This window comes from Dermacentor silvarum, chromosome 9 (genome assembly GCF_013339745.2).
Source record: "Dermacentor silvarum isolate Dsil-2018 chromosome 9, BIME_Dsil_1.4, whole genome shotgun sequence".
Taxonomy (NCBI): Eukaryota; Metazoa; Arthropoda; class Arachnida; order Ixodida; family Ixodidae; genus Dermacentor; species Dermacentor silvarum.
The window spans coordinates 31,228,049-31,243,853 of NC_051162.1; the positions used below are offsets into that span (position 1 = coordinate 31,228,049).

The 15,805-nt window shown below is 50.6% G+C and overlaps 2 protein-coding genes across 5 annotated transcripts in view; one reads left to right on the top strand and one right to left on the bottom strand.

Annotated features, from left to right (window-relative positions):
• The window catches only part of LOC119465198 (TNF receptor-associated factor 6-like), a 204,389-nt gene that overhangs the window by 83,451 nt on the left and 105,133 nt on the right, over positions 1–15,805 (bottom strand). The window contains exon 2 of one of the 2 annotated variants that reach the window (XM_037725996.2): positions 2,476–4,585. The exons of the other annotated variant lie outside the window; for it this stretch is intronic. Coding sequence (XP_037581924.1) covers positions 3,326–4,585 — 1,260 coding nt within the window. The 3' untranslated portion in view covers positions 2,476–3,325. Of the gene's footprint in view, positions 1–2,475; positions 4,586–15,805 lie in introns of those variants that run through there. 2 annotated transcript variants of the gene reach the window in all.
• The window catches only part of LOC119465199 (E3 ubiquitin-protein ligase PDZRN3-B-like), a 199,426-nt gene that overhangs the window by 31,809 nt on the left and 151,812 nt on the right, over positions 1–15,805 (top strand). The gene's annotated exons all lie outside the window — the stretch shown is intronic.

Genomic DNA, 15,805 nt, shown 5'->3' on the forward strand with positions numbered 1-15,805 from the left:
GAGTACCCGGGTTCACATCCCGCCTCTTTCTGTTTCCGTCTCTCTCTATATCTGTGTTTCTCTTTCTTTCTCTCCTTTTTTTCTCTGTATTTCTATCTCTTTTTCTCTCATGTCTCTCTCTCGCTCTCATATTCTCTTTCTCTCGCCCATAGCAAGTTGTGTTACAATCGTGGGAGGCAGCGCTGTCCATGCAGCTCCGACTCGACAGACCAGCTCAACCTGGTCAACCGAGCGAGAAGGGCAGCTAAGGCCGCTGGACTGCTGGGCTGAACGGACCACCCACAGCAGAGCGGAGAAGCTACCTACGCTCGTATCCTCTTTCGGATGAATGTTATTCTCTCTCTCTCTCTCGGTACAGCGCAATCATATGGTTCCCATAAATACATACTGTGCAAGCGTGGGTGTACAGCCTAGTGGTTAGGACGCTTGCCTTCGGACCGTGCGTACCCGGGTTCGAATCCCGCCTCGCCCAAGAAAGTTTATTTTGTTTCCTGTATTTCTCTCGCTCTTCTTTGTGTCACGCTTTCTCTCTCTGCACCTCTCCTCATTTCACTCTTTTTCCATTTCGCTCGAAACTACGAACACCATCGGCTCCGCAAGGATCAACCTCGACCTTAAAGAGCTCCGCGGTTAACGTTTAATACATCGTTACGGAGAGGTCAGCTCTACAAGCTTCCTCACGGAGACGACACACAATCGAGCTTGCTCAAAAGCAGAAGGCTGAAGTTCGTTGGCGGTGGCGTGCTTTATAAAGTTTGTAACGCCCTCACTCAGGAGCAGAGAGTGGACGCTCTCCACGCTTGCGGCCACCTCTGTGTGCATGAAGCCAGCTCAACGAATTCTCTAACCTCCACTGGCCCAGCAGAGAGAAGTCCCTTCACGCAAAACCTGGCGCACTAGTGCGGCAGCTTCAGCGCGTCAGGTGGTGCGTGAGCGGAGAGGGCATGGGCATGACGCCACGTCATCCTTGCTCTTAGCACGTGCGCGCCTCGAAAAAGCCGAGCGGGCGAAAGAGAACACCTGCCGATTCGTTAGAGCACCAGGTGAAGCGTCGGAGGCATGTGGCGTTGGCACCGCAGGCTGCTTGTGTTTGCTGGCTCGGGCAGCGCGTACAGTTCCACGGGAAAAGATCAACACAAGTGACTGGTGGCGGGAGCGGTAAAATCATGACACGCGGCAAAGTGACTGGTGGTCGGAGCGGCAAAATCACGACACGCTTTCTAATGGCTACCCCGCTCTGGAAAATGGAATGTGCCGCTCCGGCCAGCAGTCACTTGTGCTGATCTTCTGCTGGGACTGCACCATTACGGCACATTACTCGCAGCGCCAAACTCAAATGACTGCTCGCCACCGTTCCATTGGACAGTAATGCTTTTGCATTCACCATTCGTAAGTGTTTATGTTGTCCTGGGATTTTTAAATTTTTTCGCGCGAGATTCTGTAGTCAGATTTTGCCAGTGCTTCAGAGAAAAGTAAGGTAATTTTTTTACGCGATACGTTTTGGGCCCCGTGTCGCAGAAAATCCGGCGTCAACAACCAGCGTGTGATCGCGGGGGGCGGAGAAAATCATCCAACCACATCGACCGCGCAGGCCTTCCACCTGGTGCAAGGTTTTGGTGCACAAAAATTGAATTTGTCACAGTTGAATCCGTCAGAAACATTGTGAAGTGCGACTTTACCATTCGGCGTCGGATTCGCAGTCGGATTGTTTACCAATCGGCGTCGGATTGTAATTTGAATGTACGAGAAAACCTAATTCTGCTACGAGGAAACTCAAACATTCCTACCAGACCTGCGCGCGTCGGGGCAATAGCAAGCAATTAATAAAATAATAAAAAGGTGCTAGGTCCTTCACATCTTAATATAAGACCACTTATATTGCCCCTGGAAAAACCTCTTTCCAGCAATGAATTTCAGTTTAAAAGTGAAGCCGACTTTAAGGGGATCGGTGTAAGCTTGGTCTGTATAGGCTGGCTTTCCCACGTTTAGGGTTGCAGTGAATGAAGCCTACTTGCCTCATGCGAACGATGCGATGCGAACGGGTCCCGATAATGCTATCGCGTTCAACTCTTAAAGGCGAAGGTTAAGCGTCCTCCGAGTTTTTAATTTTGCGTGTGAACTAGTGCGTATAACAGCAGCAGTCGTGTGCTTTATTCAGAACTGGCCAAAGCCCGAGAAAGAATTCTGCGAGGCTCTTAGGAAACAAAGCAATCAGTCTCAGTAATAATATGAAGCCTGTATGTTTTTTGAAAGAAATAGTGCCACTGCGTTAACATTACGCACGACAATATACAGACCCGATGGACCATGCTAGATTTCACTCCAAGCCGCGACCGCTAGCAACATGCTATATTCGAAATGGCGAAATCTAATAGAACCTAGGAAATGTTTGCACGGGAAGCACTTGGTAGTAAAACACCTTGAAATTGTTCTGTTGGAAAAAATAAGTAAAGTGACAACACAATATTACGCGTATTGCACTCCTTTATTCTAAACAAAAGGGACGCTGTGCAGCCCCTTTCAATATATAGAAGGAAAATAAACGACACTCGACAGCCTTATTTTTGACATTCATTGGGAATTGATCTCAATGGTTATATAAAACAGCACTTTTGCCAATACTTTTCGCCTCACAATACAAGTATGATGGCGATGAACGTATACTTTCGAGATTGTTACTTTTTGTGCACGGAAAAACTGCATGTCTGAATACAATTCACCAAAAGGTATGAGTTGTTTCGGTGATAGCGCACCTGATAAGCAGCTGTTAGTACGCATGTGCGCAGAAGTTCGTTTAATGTCGTGCTATGTGCGCTAACCGCCTATTCCTGATCTAATCATGAGCCCGTAACCTTCGGGCAATAAACACCGTTTTTCCCGTTGGAGCCCTTGCCTATTCACTCCCTGGCAGAGACATTACAATGAGAAAAGGGTCTGCGCATAACATATTGCTGTAAAAAATATCTTTCGACAAACATGTAACGGTTCTGCAGCAACGAAAGCCGATTCCTGAAACTTGTTGCGATTTTGCTATTGTGTGAGTAACCAATACTCATTCACGGCCAGAGTGAGGTTATATTGCAGTATTCTTTGCAACTGCTGGATCATCTACAACGGACTTCGAAAGGAACATGCGAAGATTCGGGCCTACTTTATAGTTATCAATTACCGGCAACGAGTTGATTTTATTCATACATATAAAAAGAGTATCTTAGAGCTGAATAGCAAGCTTTATTTTCTTTTCAACAAAAGTACGCGGAAGAGCGATATGTCTCCTTAACAGTTTTAACAGCTTAACTGTTTCAAAAAATACGTGCTGCGCCCATCAATATTGTTTGGGTAAGTCTTTCGGAACAAGCTCCCACACTATCTGAAGGTTGTCGTCCGCGACGTATCCTTCACGTTTCAGATCATCCAAGCGGACTGAACTGGCCATGAAACACACACCACTGTTACTTGATTGTTGGGGTCTTCCGTAACTCCCGAGTAAATCTCCAGTTTCCTCTATCAACTGGTAGTGCTTCTGTCTCGATGGATGTTTGACGGTCAACTGAATTTTCTCATTGAAAGGCCATGGAAGAAACTCGTCGATCACTCCCTTGTGTAACTGCATTCTAGCACACAGTAACACATGCTCCCCCACTTTTTTTAGGTGAACTCCAGGAGACAAGTGATAACCAGACATGTACATATTTTCACACTTGTAAATATGATAGCCTGTTGAATGGGTGCTGTATTTCATTGCTTTCAATCCCTTTACAAAAAACTCGTATCGCCTAATATTGATAGTATTTAGGGCCAGTTCTTTTAGTTTTGTTGCACTCGACCAACTTTGCTCCGCACCATCATTTCCTTCACCAATCCTAGCAGCACTTTCTGATATATTTCTACAGATTGCCTTAGTGGAGTCCTCCAACAGTTTTTCGAAGGTCTCCAGCCTGTCGGAAACTTTCCTGAGTGCAGCGCAGTCAGCCACCGAACGTTGCCGTAATTCTGCTTGCAACATGTTAGCTGTATTTCCTTTCAGTTGTTCTACAGCGTGCTTCGTGTCTTCTAAAGCTTTCATCTGTGCTTTGTTTGAATTGCTTGTAGTTTGTGCAAGCTCCTGCAGCTTTTTACTGTGTTCAATCAAAGTTTGCTGGATTGCTTCACGGCGGGATATGGTAGCTGGTGCTTGCGATGCAACGTTCTCAAGTGCTTTACTCGATATCTGTAGCAGAATTTCTTTGATCGAGTTCATGAAATGTGAAATTTCGTTGAGGCGGTCACTTTGGCCGCTATTATCACTAATAACCTGGTCTAGCCTGTCTTTCATTTCACCTTCTTGCATGTCCATGCTTGCATTCAGAGCCATGATCATTGCCTTGCTCTCACTATCGGTCCTATGTGGGGACCGGGACGCCGCAGACAGCGCATAATCTCTGCATTTGCTCTGGAGATGCGCGCACACATCTCTACGGAGCACAACCTTTGAACAATTGGGACACGACGAAAAGTGGTAGTCACAGTCTTCGCAAAAATGTTTGATTTGTTCTGATGCCACCAAAACCATGCCGCAGCCTTGTTCGGCATTCCAGCATTTTACCTGAAACGGGAAAAAGAAAACTGTCAGCCCTTCCACTGGGATGGATATGGAAGCCGAGCGAAGCTGTACTATGGTGGGAATTATGTATTTCCAATTATGACTCTTCATATCTGATGGTGTAATTGGTTATTTGAACTAATAAAGGACGAGAAATATATATGATCCGGTGGTTTTCATTTATTTAGTGACCACAGGGACCAAGACCTTATGGTCGCTACAGTACACCGCCATAGGATGTACGGCAAAGGTTGGCACGTTCTGCATAAAAAGGTTACCAATGCCGCGCGCGTTCGCTGCGAACGCGGGCAAAATACTACCGCCGTCGATAATAGTTGTGCGCGTTGTGTGTGTGGCCGCAAACAACCGCTGTCAAAACGCTGGTTGTGTGACGAATGGCTAAACGCCGTTGTCGACACTGTTAGGGGAGAGGCGGGCGAGAGGCCAGAGAGAGTCGGCGGCAGAGGTCAGCAGGGCTGCGCGCATGCGCCGCAGTGGGAGACCGGGCACGCACACGCAGTCTAGAGTGCCTCGATGCCCTCCTCGCCTTCCACTCCCCTTCCATTGGGAAGTCGCGTTTGCTCTCCGCCGTGCGTTCGCTCCCCGTGCAAGCGTGCGTCCATCGCCCTCGCGCGCTTCCACTCGCACATACAGCATACGGCCAATGAAAGTTTTTTTTTTTTCTATTGCTGGACGCGACGATCGAAAGGTGAGCCCTTAATAGCTTCGCTGTAAAGGTTAGCGTAGCTTGCACTGGAGGCGCAATGCTAACGAGACAGCGGAGCTGATGATCACCTAGCTAGTCCTGGCTTTTAGGCTAGGCTAAGCATTACCAAGTCATCGCCAGCATTTCCCGCAATTTATTGATTATTGACCGATTATTGATTAGCTATTCATTGGCCATTGATCTCGTATCGATGACTAAGCTTTATTCCCAACCATGCGCAGCTAGATTTAGCGAGGCTCAGATTCGCCAGTTCACATGAGTATGTGCCATTGCGCTAGAACCCTTTCTGCGGAACCGCTAGGATCGGCCCACATTATGTGTAAGCAGCTCCGCTGTTAAAGAGAGACTACCGAGTAATCTGTCATATTAGACAAAGATGCACATACCGAATATCCCAGCTCACGTTAGCGAAGCTGTGCAAAAAAAATGTCACAGTTTTGCCCTAAGGGCGAAGCAATGAATGCGATAGCAACACAGCAATGTCATACGAAGTAAGGTGAGTGGCTTTGGTAGCAATATGAATTGTAAACATGAGCTGATTAAGTAAGCAGGTGTGCTGCGGCGTAAGTAGACCGACATGAAGAGAGACTCGATGACCACGAGAAGGCGCGTGTGAAGCGGTGGTGTTCATGAGAAGCGCTGCCCGTGGGCAGCGCGTGCGAAGGGACACACCTGTAGCGCTGCACTGCCGATCCGGGCAGCATTGCATGTGTAGCGTGCGTTGGAAAATGTGGCCCGACTATTACTGTGGTGTGAGCGTGCACAAGCAAACATGAATAGATCACACTGAATGACTGCAGACAACGACTGTCAAAACGCTGGCAGCAAGCGCATATACGCTGCAGCGGGCGAAGGTACGTGCGGTCTATCGCTTCAACGGAAACTGAGCGGAGAATGCACAGCGCATAAAGGTCAGAGCCGTGTGGAGATAAGAGACGGTGCGAGCGAGCGACGAGCGCGGTTTTGGCCGAGTAGAAATGCGCCCCCCCCCCCCCCCCCGCTCCCTCCGGCGCTCGCTTTCCGCTTCCTTGCTTGCGCGTGGAAGATTGAGTGCGTTCGCTCTCCGTGACAGCGTGCGTCCCCCCCGCACGCTTCCGCTCGGGCATACGGCGCGCGGCGAAGATTTTATCTATACGGAACTTCACGGCGACGCGACGGCGACGCCGACGGCAGAAATCCGGTGGAAGTGTCCATATAATTGCTATCGCAATAAAAACGATTTAAAGCACACGTTGCAGGATACAATCTCAAGACCTATGGTGTTTAGTCCTCTGGCCACTGAAGACCAAAGAACGTACGCTTTATATATGTATGTTGCACTATGTTCTTTAAATATTTGATTTTTTCGTTAAACAGCTTTGCTAAAGTTAGGTGCGACACCCTATACAGTACTTATGTATTTGCTGAAACACTACGTTACACCTTCTACTATAGAAAATTTTGTGTAGGGCGACTTAGCGCGCAAATACATATTTAAATATGTGCGTAAGCGAAGTAGTGCTCTTAAGGGGAGGGAAAAAAGCCTGTTAGCAAGAAGCTGTCACAATGAAGTGAATCAATGCTCTTGCGAGATAGTTATTATATGGCGAAATGAAATAGTTTGAAACTGCGGCTAAATATCCCCGCCACAACTGCCGCGCGGCTCAGCGACAGCCCCCGCCATGTCACTGCTTCGTCCGCTGCGGCGTCGCTTATACGGATATGCGCTGCGTCGATTCATCTAAAGATAAGGAAATATATGTAACCAAAGTGATCCCGTCGGAATCAGTTTAGTGCAAACTATTTTGCCTATAAGCATTGAAGCCATGTTCTTACACACACACACATATACAAAAATCGGGCAAGTTTGCACTCGGTCGTGCAAAGCTTAAGCACAGCGAAAGTGTCAATCCTCAAGTCTTACTGGCTGCTACTGCTAGGTATTAACTTGGTTGCTGCTAGGTCTTAACTTGGTTTGACTTAACTACGCATGTAGGGAACGTATTCTCGAGCGATCATTTTCGGAGGTACCTTCCGTTTGGCGACATTTCGCGTCACTAGCGCTGGACGCGTCGGCGCCTACGAGCGACAGCGTTCCTGGCATGCCACAAACGTAGGCAGGCAGGCCAGCGCGCACCTACGCCGGCGGTTACTAGGCAACGTGAGGTGAAGTCATCGCGCAGCAGCTCTGCGCGTTGCCTCGTTGGTGCTGCTACAATTTCTTTCTCTATCTCGCTCTCATTTTCTCTCTCCCTCTCCCAAGTATTCCGCGCGCTGCGCGCATGCTCTCCTCCCTTTTCCTTAACTGTTCCATGTCAAGGCAACATGTGCACGGCATGGAGAGGAGGCGAGGCACACGCCGCTCCACGAGGTGGTTGCTAGAAAACGCAGTGACGTCATAGCTCGGCGAGGTTTTGGGACAGCAGGCGCCACTTTCCACAATTATCTAGCACGATTGAATTATAAGATTTTACGTGCCAAAACCACGATCTGTTTATGAGGCACGCCGTAGTGGTGGACTCCGGAAATTTTGACCACCTGGGGTTAACGTGCACCTAAATCTAAGTACACGGGTGATTTCGCATTTCGCCCCCATCGAACGGGGGCCGCCGTGGCCGGGATTCGATCCTGCGACCTCGTGCTCAGCAGCCCTACAGCATAGCCACTGAGCAACCACGGCAGGTCGGTTAGCTAGAACAGCTTAGCTGTTAAAAAATAAACAATGAAGGTTGATGATAATGTTGCGAACAAAAATGATGAAAAGCAAACGTTCGCAGTAGGCACTGTTGCTACCTGACGTCTCCCTAAACAATTTTCTTCGTGTTAGGAGAATTATTTGGACTAGGAGAACACCTCTAATCTCAATCTCAAGATCGCTGTCTCCACGAAGTCCTATTTAGGGCGGCATGTGCCTAAAAATTGGCCTCCTGTCATGCTGCTGCCTCGCCCTTCAATTCCTGTGCGCGGTTCTATGGCAACCGCCCGGCCCTGCGGTGGTAGCTCAGTGGCTAGGACAATCTGTGGTTGAGAAGTCATGAACCGCTCAATTCGTGATCGCGTAATTCTGGTAATGGAGCAAATAAATAAGAAACCTCCAGCTGAAATCGCTGAAACACAGCCTTCCAGGACGAGTTCGGTGGGAGATACGGGAAAGGAGGGGGGGAGGGGGGCTTAAGTCACTGGGCACCGCACTTTATCGCGTTGCGCCTAGCATGAGCGGATTAGGAGTAGCATCGTACAGAATTCCCTTTACTGAACAATCTTCGGGATCGGCCCACATTTTGACGTATGGCGACGTGTTAAATAACTTGAAATAATTTCCGGCTTTTCACACGTCACAACTACGATTAGATTATGAGGCACCCTGTTATGGGAGAAAGGCGGCCATGGCGTAATGGTTACGGTATCGGGCTTCCGTGGTAGCTGTCCTCTGCTGACGTGCAGCCGTTGGACAACTCTGCTGATTGATTTATGTTAAAACTCACAGTTTGGCCACAAGGGCGAAACAATGAATGTAATAGGCACTTTTTAAAGTATTATAAGAAGTGCAAGGCTCGTAGCTGTACTGGAATTGTTCATTTATTTATTTATTTAAAGTTACTTTCCATAGCCGCAGGCATAACAGAAATGATTGGTATACATGAACAGCACATACATACATGGGCAGCAATAATGTTTTAACACAACGTCTTCTTTACATATGTACTGAAACTTGCACTGTCCGGAATAGTTGCGATGGAAACAATTTGGCGGTTCCAATCGAGAGTTGTTATTCGATTAAAGGAATCCTGGTACAACTTTTTTCGCTTTATGAATCGCAGTAAAGATAAGCTGGCTAAGTATGTACGCTTGGCGTGACGTACGCACACCGACCAGGACAGACAGAACTCGATGACCGCGAGCAGCATCAGTTTGAACTACGCGGCATTTCCGGTGTTGTCGCTGTAGGGAAATTAAGGGAAAGCTACGGGGGCGAAGCTTTTGCACATATGTCACCGCGCCAATTCAACCGGCAGCGTTAGACAGAGCTTTTGGTTTCTTGGAAGAGACACAGGTTTCACGTGCGACAGTTTCGCGTTTGCCCAGAGGCGGAAGGAGAAATCCGCAAAATAAGGAAATTTCCACACTCGGTGGTGTGTTTTGTCTTGTTTAGCTGTTGTAAACAAGGTGTTTATGTTCTCGCTTTCCCATCTTAAACTAACGCTCAAGAAAACTCGGCACTTTGTTCGGAAGCACTATCACTTGTACGCGCTGAGCCACTCTAGCTTTCGCTTCATTGCCGCAGAAAGTTGTCCGTGAGTATATGCCGCAGCGCAGCGTCTCGGCGCCCCTGGCATAAAACTGCAGCATGCGCCACACGACCAAGAGCTCGTTGTTTCCGCGTCTCGACCATGGAGTGGTCTCGGCGCGTGTGCGGACCGGCGCGCCTTACTTCAGTGTGATGGGCGTTTCACAGAGCTCCTGGAGAGGACGCTGCGAGCGCGCAAGCGAGTAGTCGCATGTTCGCTACGCTCCGTCAATATTCCCTTTTTTTCCTGGAAACGCTCACGTTTTCGTGAAATGCTCGATTCCTGCGACGCAAGTACCAACGTCTCACCTAAATACAGTGACTCGCGAAATCACAACAGTTATTGTGCAACTTGGCTCCCAGCCACTGTCTGTGTCATCGGTGTACTGGAAACCAGCTCCCGGCGACACGGACGCATCATGGCTTGCCCAAATTCCAAGCCTCACTCCCCATCTTTGTGTCAACGGGGGCGACTTCAATGCCCCACATCGCGCGTGGAGCTATGCACACGATAGTGCCAGTGGTTCATCGACTTTACAAGCTGCCGAGCGAGTTCATCTTTCATTGCTCAATTCGCCAGACAGGCCCACGCTACCATCTACATGCAGCTCAATCAGCCACCACGCCAGACCTTACCTGGCTCTCTCAGAAACTTACCGGTACGTGGAATGTCCTCGCAGACGCCAGGGGCAGCGACCATTTCCCTCTCCGAATACAACTCACGGCACTGAGCCGCGCAAAGGCCCGCTCACCTGTTCCCATTATTCAGTGGGATGCATTCGAGCTGCACTCGGAGATCTCTCCCGAGAACGGCCGTTGTTTGACCGCTTGCAAGAAGCCAGACGTGCAGCCACACGTACTTTGCAGCTTACTGACTCCACGCCAGTCCCCGACCAACATCTTCTCAACCTCTGGGCGGCCAGGCAAGAAGCCCAAGATATCTACCTCACCCACGGAAAAACCATGCCTGACAGAATTCGCCTTAACCGCGCAACTGCCGACTCAACCGAATATGCCAACCGACTGGCTCGTGAAAATTGGCAGCGGCATTGCGAATCATTTCACAGCCGCACAGGAGCCGGCCGCGTTTGGCGCACCATCAGAGGACTATCCCAGCGCACCCGCCTTCGCACAGCAGAAGACCTAGCTCTTTCCCTCCAAATCACCGCACAAGAAGTGGCAGACATCGCCGGAACCGCTTTTTTCCTAATGAACCCCCCACCTTCATACGATCCCTCAAACATAACTTCGAACCCAAGTTCACCTGCGATGGACGATGGGATGAACTCGCCCTTCACCAAGGCGGAACTTCGTGCTGCACTGCTTTCCACCAACACGTCCAGCGCACCAGGCCTGGACGGCATTACATACGCTATCCTCCGCAATCTTCCAGACAATACCCTAGAGGAACTTCTTGCTCTTTTTAATCAGGTTTAAGACAGTGGAAAGCTGTCCGAGTCATGGCAGCTATCAACGGTCATCCCCATTCCCAAACCCGGAAAATCATCCTCTATTCTGAGCAACCTTCGGCCTATATCATTAACTTCCCAGGCTGGAAAGCTTCTAGAAAAAATGGCACTGAGTCGCCTTGACTGGCACGTGGAAAGCAACAGCATCCTTCATGCCTGCCAGACTGGCTTCCGCCATCGTCACAGCACACAACACAATTTGGCACTACTCTCGCAGGACCTTATACACACCCGCCATCGCTTGGATGTGAAGATTTTGGTTACGGTCGACATACGCAAGGCGTTTGACTCCGTACCTCACCCCTCGATCCTCGCTTCCGCAGCTGGCGCCGGTATCACAGGAAAGCCCTGGGCATACATACACGGATTTCTCTGTGACCGTGAATTTCAAGTCGCTGTAGGTCAGACACTCTCCGCACCGAAGAAATCACGAGTGGGAGTGCCACAAGGCGCAGTCCTCTCGCCGTTGCTGTTCAACTTGGTGATGGCGCCACTTTGCTATCGCCTGGCTGATATACCTGGACTTCGCTTCAGTGTGTATGCGGACGATGTCACAATATGGACTAACGGAGGCTCCGACGGCGACCAGTCTGATGCCATTCAAACCGGACGCGACACCATTGCCACATTTCTGAAGGAGGTCGGACTCGCACCTTCTTCTGACAAAACTAACTTCGTAATACTGGGCACGAAGGCAGCCCGTTCTTCCTCGCAATTTTCGTTCACCTTTGACGGTGAGCAAATAACTCAGCAAGACAGTGTTCCAGTTCTAGGCATCTACATCTACTTCGCAACATCACTCGGACCTGGCATCAGATACTCCACCTAATCCGCCGCATCGCGTCCAAGAACTGGGGCAGTGAAGCGCGAACTCTCCGACGTCTCGTGACTGCTCTACTAATCTCACGTGCTGTATATGGCTATAACTTTTACAGTCTTACCCGAAAAGCAACGAAAAAAACTGGAATCGCTCAACCACGAAGCCATGAGGGTTGTCACCGGCCTGCCGCGTTTCACACCCTTACACCGCCTTGCCCAAATGGCCCAGATGAATCCGATCGAGGCAAAAGCCGATGCTGCGAAGCATTCGCAACAGTTCCGACTAAGAGCCACGATATCCGGTCGTAGCATCCTTTCGCTTCTTCATCTGCCAGTCCCCTCAGCACCTCTGCCCTCCTTCCCTGCTCCGTGGGACTGTCCCCTGACCGGGGACTTCGCACCGATTCCCCAAAACGTGAATGCCGATCACACAGAGAGGCAGTTGCCTTACGCAAGGCGGCATGAGGCAAAAGTTCGCGACGCTCCTCCCCATCACCACGCCGTCTACACCGACGCCACCCTCAGTGACGAAGCTTCAGCCATAGCCTACTATTGCCCACGCACCGCCACGGCCTACTCCTCCTGTCGTCCTGCCTGCAACGACCCATTAACGGCGGAACTGGCTGCGATATCCGCTGCATGCGACGCCGTCCTCAAGCCTCCTTTCGCAGCCTTCACTCATCACACAATTTACACAGACTCGCAGGCCTCCATAAAGACCTGCGGCCGGGTGGACTCGCGCAATGGTGCTGTTCACTCAATACACCGGGCGATCCGAACCGCCGACGAGGCTGGCCACACTGTCCGCCTCGCATGGGTACCAGGTCACGCTGGGGTCGCTGGCAACCGAATGGCCGACTCTGGCAAGGGAGCTTCTTTCCTGCCCCTCAGAGACGCGTCCACAAGTGCCTGACGACCCGTACCCCATCGACCCGGACACAGTCTTGGCAGAGGCGAAGGCTGCTCGAAGGGCCGCGCTCCGGAACATCCTCCCGGAAAATCCTACGCCCCTGCCGGGGAAGTTTACCCGTGCTGAGGCTACACGCCTGCGACGCATCGTCACGGAGACAGCAGTGACACCAGCCCGCCGCGCCATGATACGCCTCCAGACCTGGCAATCAGCCACTTGCCGCTCCTGTCCAGGGAACCAGCTGCTGGATCAGAATCATATACTCTGGGGCTGCTCGGATCTCGCCGAGCACCGGAGAAGAGCGATAGCCACCCTTCCCCCTACTCTGAGGCCTCAGGATTTGGACGCCTGGCGCCTTCCCACTGGTCCCCCCGAGAGACGGCGCCTCATATTCCAGTCGTTAATACAATTTTTACAAGAGTTAAAAATGATGAATAATATTTGAACCTCCTCTTTTACCCCTCCCTCCGCCCTATGGATTCATTTCCTGGGGGCGGAAACTTTTTATGATTATTTTAATAAACGTTCTAACAACAACACAGAGCTCCTCGGCTGGCGTTCTGACAACTAACGCGCGGATACATGTTTGTGCGATATGTGGGACGCGGTGCTTCGCTGCAGAAACCTCGCACCGACGGGTTCTACCACGGCTACTACGCGTGCGAGAACGATGACACTTGCTGGTGGGGCTGCGTAGCTACGTTACAAATCGTTCCAACATCCAACATTCGAACGTGAGGTTTAGAATTCTTCTGTACACCAGCCAGTGCGATTGGAAGACGAACACGCCGAGATACATATTCGGCCACCCGGCGTTCACATACTGACGCAAATGAAACCTTACGAAAAGCATATTAACGCTAATGAAATCAGAAGTCTACAGCGAAGTTGCATACCTCTACCAGCTAAGGAAATTTTCGTATCGGCGTAAGCAAAAAACGCCAAACCCCGTACCACCTGTGCGATACCTCCACCGAGCTGGGTGAGAGAGCGCAAAGGCAGATTATAAAAATAGCATCTCGCTGCATAGCGGATGCGAGGTGGAGCGGAGTGAGGCAGGTGGTAGTGGGACGCGTAGAGCTGCTGCCGACAGCGAAACTCTATTCCACTCCCGTGCTTTCCTCCTACATATACTCTCCCAACGGGGTGCGCGCTTGCGCACGGCACGCTGAGAAGGCCACCGTGCGGCCGCCGGCCCTATGCGTTGCCTGGCGCCCGTGAGCACGCCTAAGTTAACGTTATTATTTTACGTTCTACTATAAAGCAAAAACGCGAGAAAATGGTGGGACCTGCTTGACCCTACCATGAGCCACCTTAATCATCTTCCCGGTTGCGCAATGAAAGTTTTACGTGTGAATGCTTGCGGCATGAACAATAACTGCTTAGTATTAGAGCCCACATAGGCTTTGCCATTTTAATACCGGTCGTATTAATAGCGCACAGTTTTAATGGTAGAATATTTACGCTGTATATTCGTACATTCCCCAATATTTTTCAGCCCACTGACGTTACGCTACATGCATATTTTATCTAGCGAGGGATTGTCGCTGAAATGCTGTTGTTTATGAAGCTTCTCTCGAGTGGTTTTAGAGGTAGGATAGTTTCTTGGTGCCTTAGAGTGATTTTCATGCAACTGCTTTGTTACTTGTCAAATAAAAAAAACCACAGCTGCTTGAAAGACAATAACACTTTTTTCGCGATCTCGAGGGACAGACAGACAATGAACCTTTATAGAGGTACTGAGGTACTAGTCGGCGGAGACCCGTTGGGGCCCCCGGCTCGCCGCTGGCTGCTCCCATGTCGGAATCGGGAGGCCAAGCCTCTCCGCACTTTCACGGGCCCTCTGGACGGCCATTAACTGGAGATTGAGCTTCCGTACTAGAGTTGGCCTCGTCCCAGTCTTGTTCGCTGGTGAGTGACGTTCCCCGTAACGCAGAACACTGCCAGAGCATATGAGCTAGAGTGCTAAACTCCTCCCCACAATCCGGGCACTGTGGGTCATCCTGCTTAGGAAACCTAGCGATGGATATGACCTCGTCTGAAGCATCCTAATCGTGATCGATTGAGATCTACATAGATTTGGGTGTGGAGGCGGGAAGCGCCTACGTTCCTTTTATAGTGGGAGATGATCTCATGGAAGGTTAATAAGGGATCGCTGTGGCCGGGCTCCTCCGGATCCAATGAAGCCCCACCGCCGTCGCGGCACGTGAATTCTCGCGCACGGCGGTGAGAAATCTCATTGGGGTTCGGGTGGCCCGGCAGCACGTTGTCACCCATGTGAGCGGGGAACCACGTAATGCAATGCACGGGGTCAGAATTAGTTCTGGAGTTGCTTTTCAGAAGCACCTTCGCCTGTCTCGCAACCATTCCCGAAGCCAAAGCCCTGATGGCCGCGCGTGAGTCAGTGTAGATATACGGCCTTTTAGAATCCTGCATTGCCAGTGCAACCGCCACCTGCTCTGCCACGTCGGCCGTGACAGCGCCTACCGAGGCCGCATATAGGAGCTCGCCCTTCTCGCTGACCGCCGTGACTGCGAATTTACCGGAGCGCCCATATTGAGCTGCGTCCACGAAGGTTTCCATGCCAACTCTTTTGTTTAAAATCTTCCTAGAACGAGCTGCTCACCTGCCCACATTATGCTGTGGGTGAACGTTTCTAGGAAAGGGACCGACGACGTAGGTTCATCTGGAGTTCTCGTCCAGCTGAACCGCCTCACTGTGACTGTAACGCGGCTGCAAGCCCGCCTCCTCCAAGAGGCGCCTACCCGCGCTGGAGCCCGAAAGCCTCGTGATCTGCGTCGCTCGTTGCGCCTCTATTAGTTGGAGGGTGGTATTATGAACGCCGCGCTGCATTAGACTGTCCGTGCTCGCCGTGACCGGAATACCCAGTATCTTCTTGACGCTTTTCCGCATCAACGTGTCAAGCTTGTTGTCACAAAAGAGCGCGTAATCCAAGCGCGCGCCGCGTATCACGCAAGCCAGCGAAAGAACACGCCGGCCCCGCGGCAACTTCAACAGAGGGGAGAGAGCA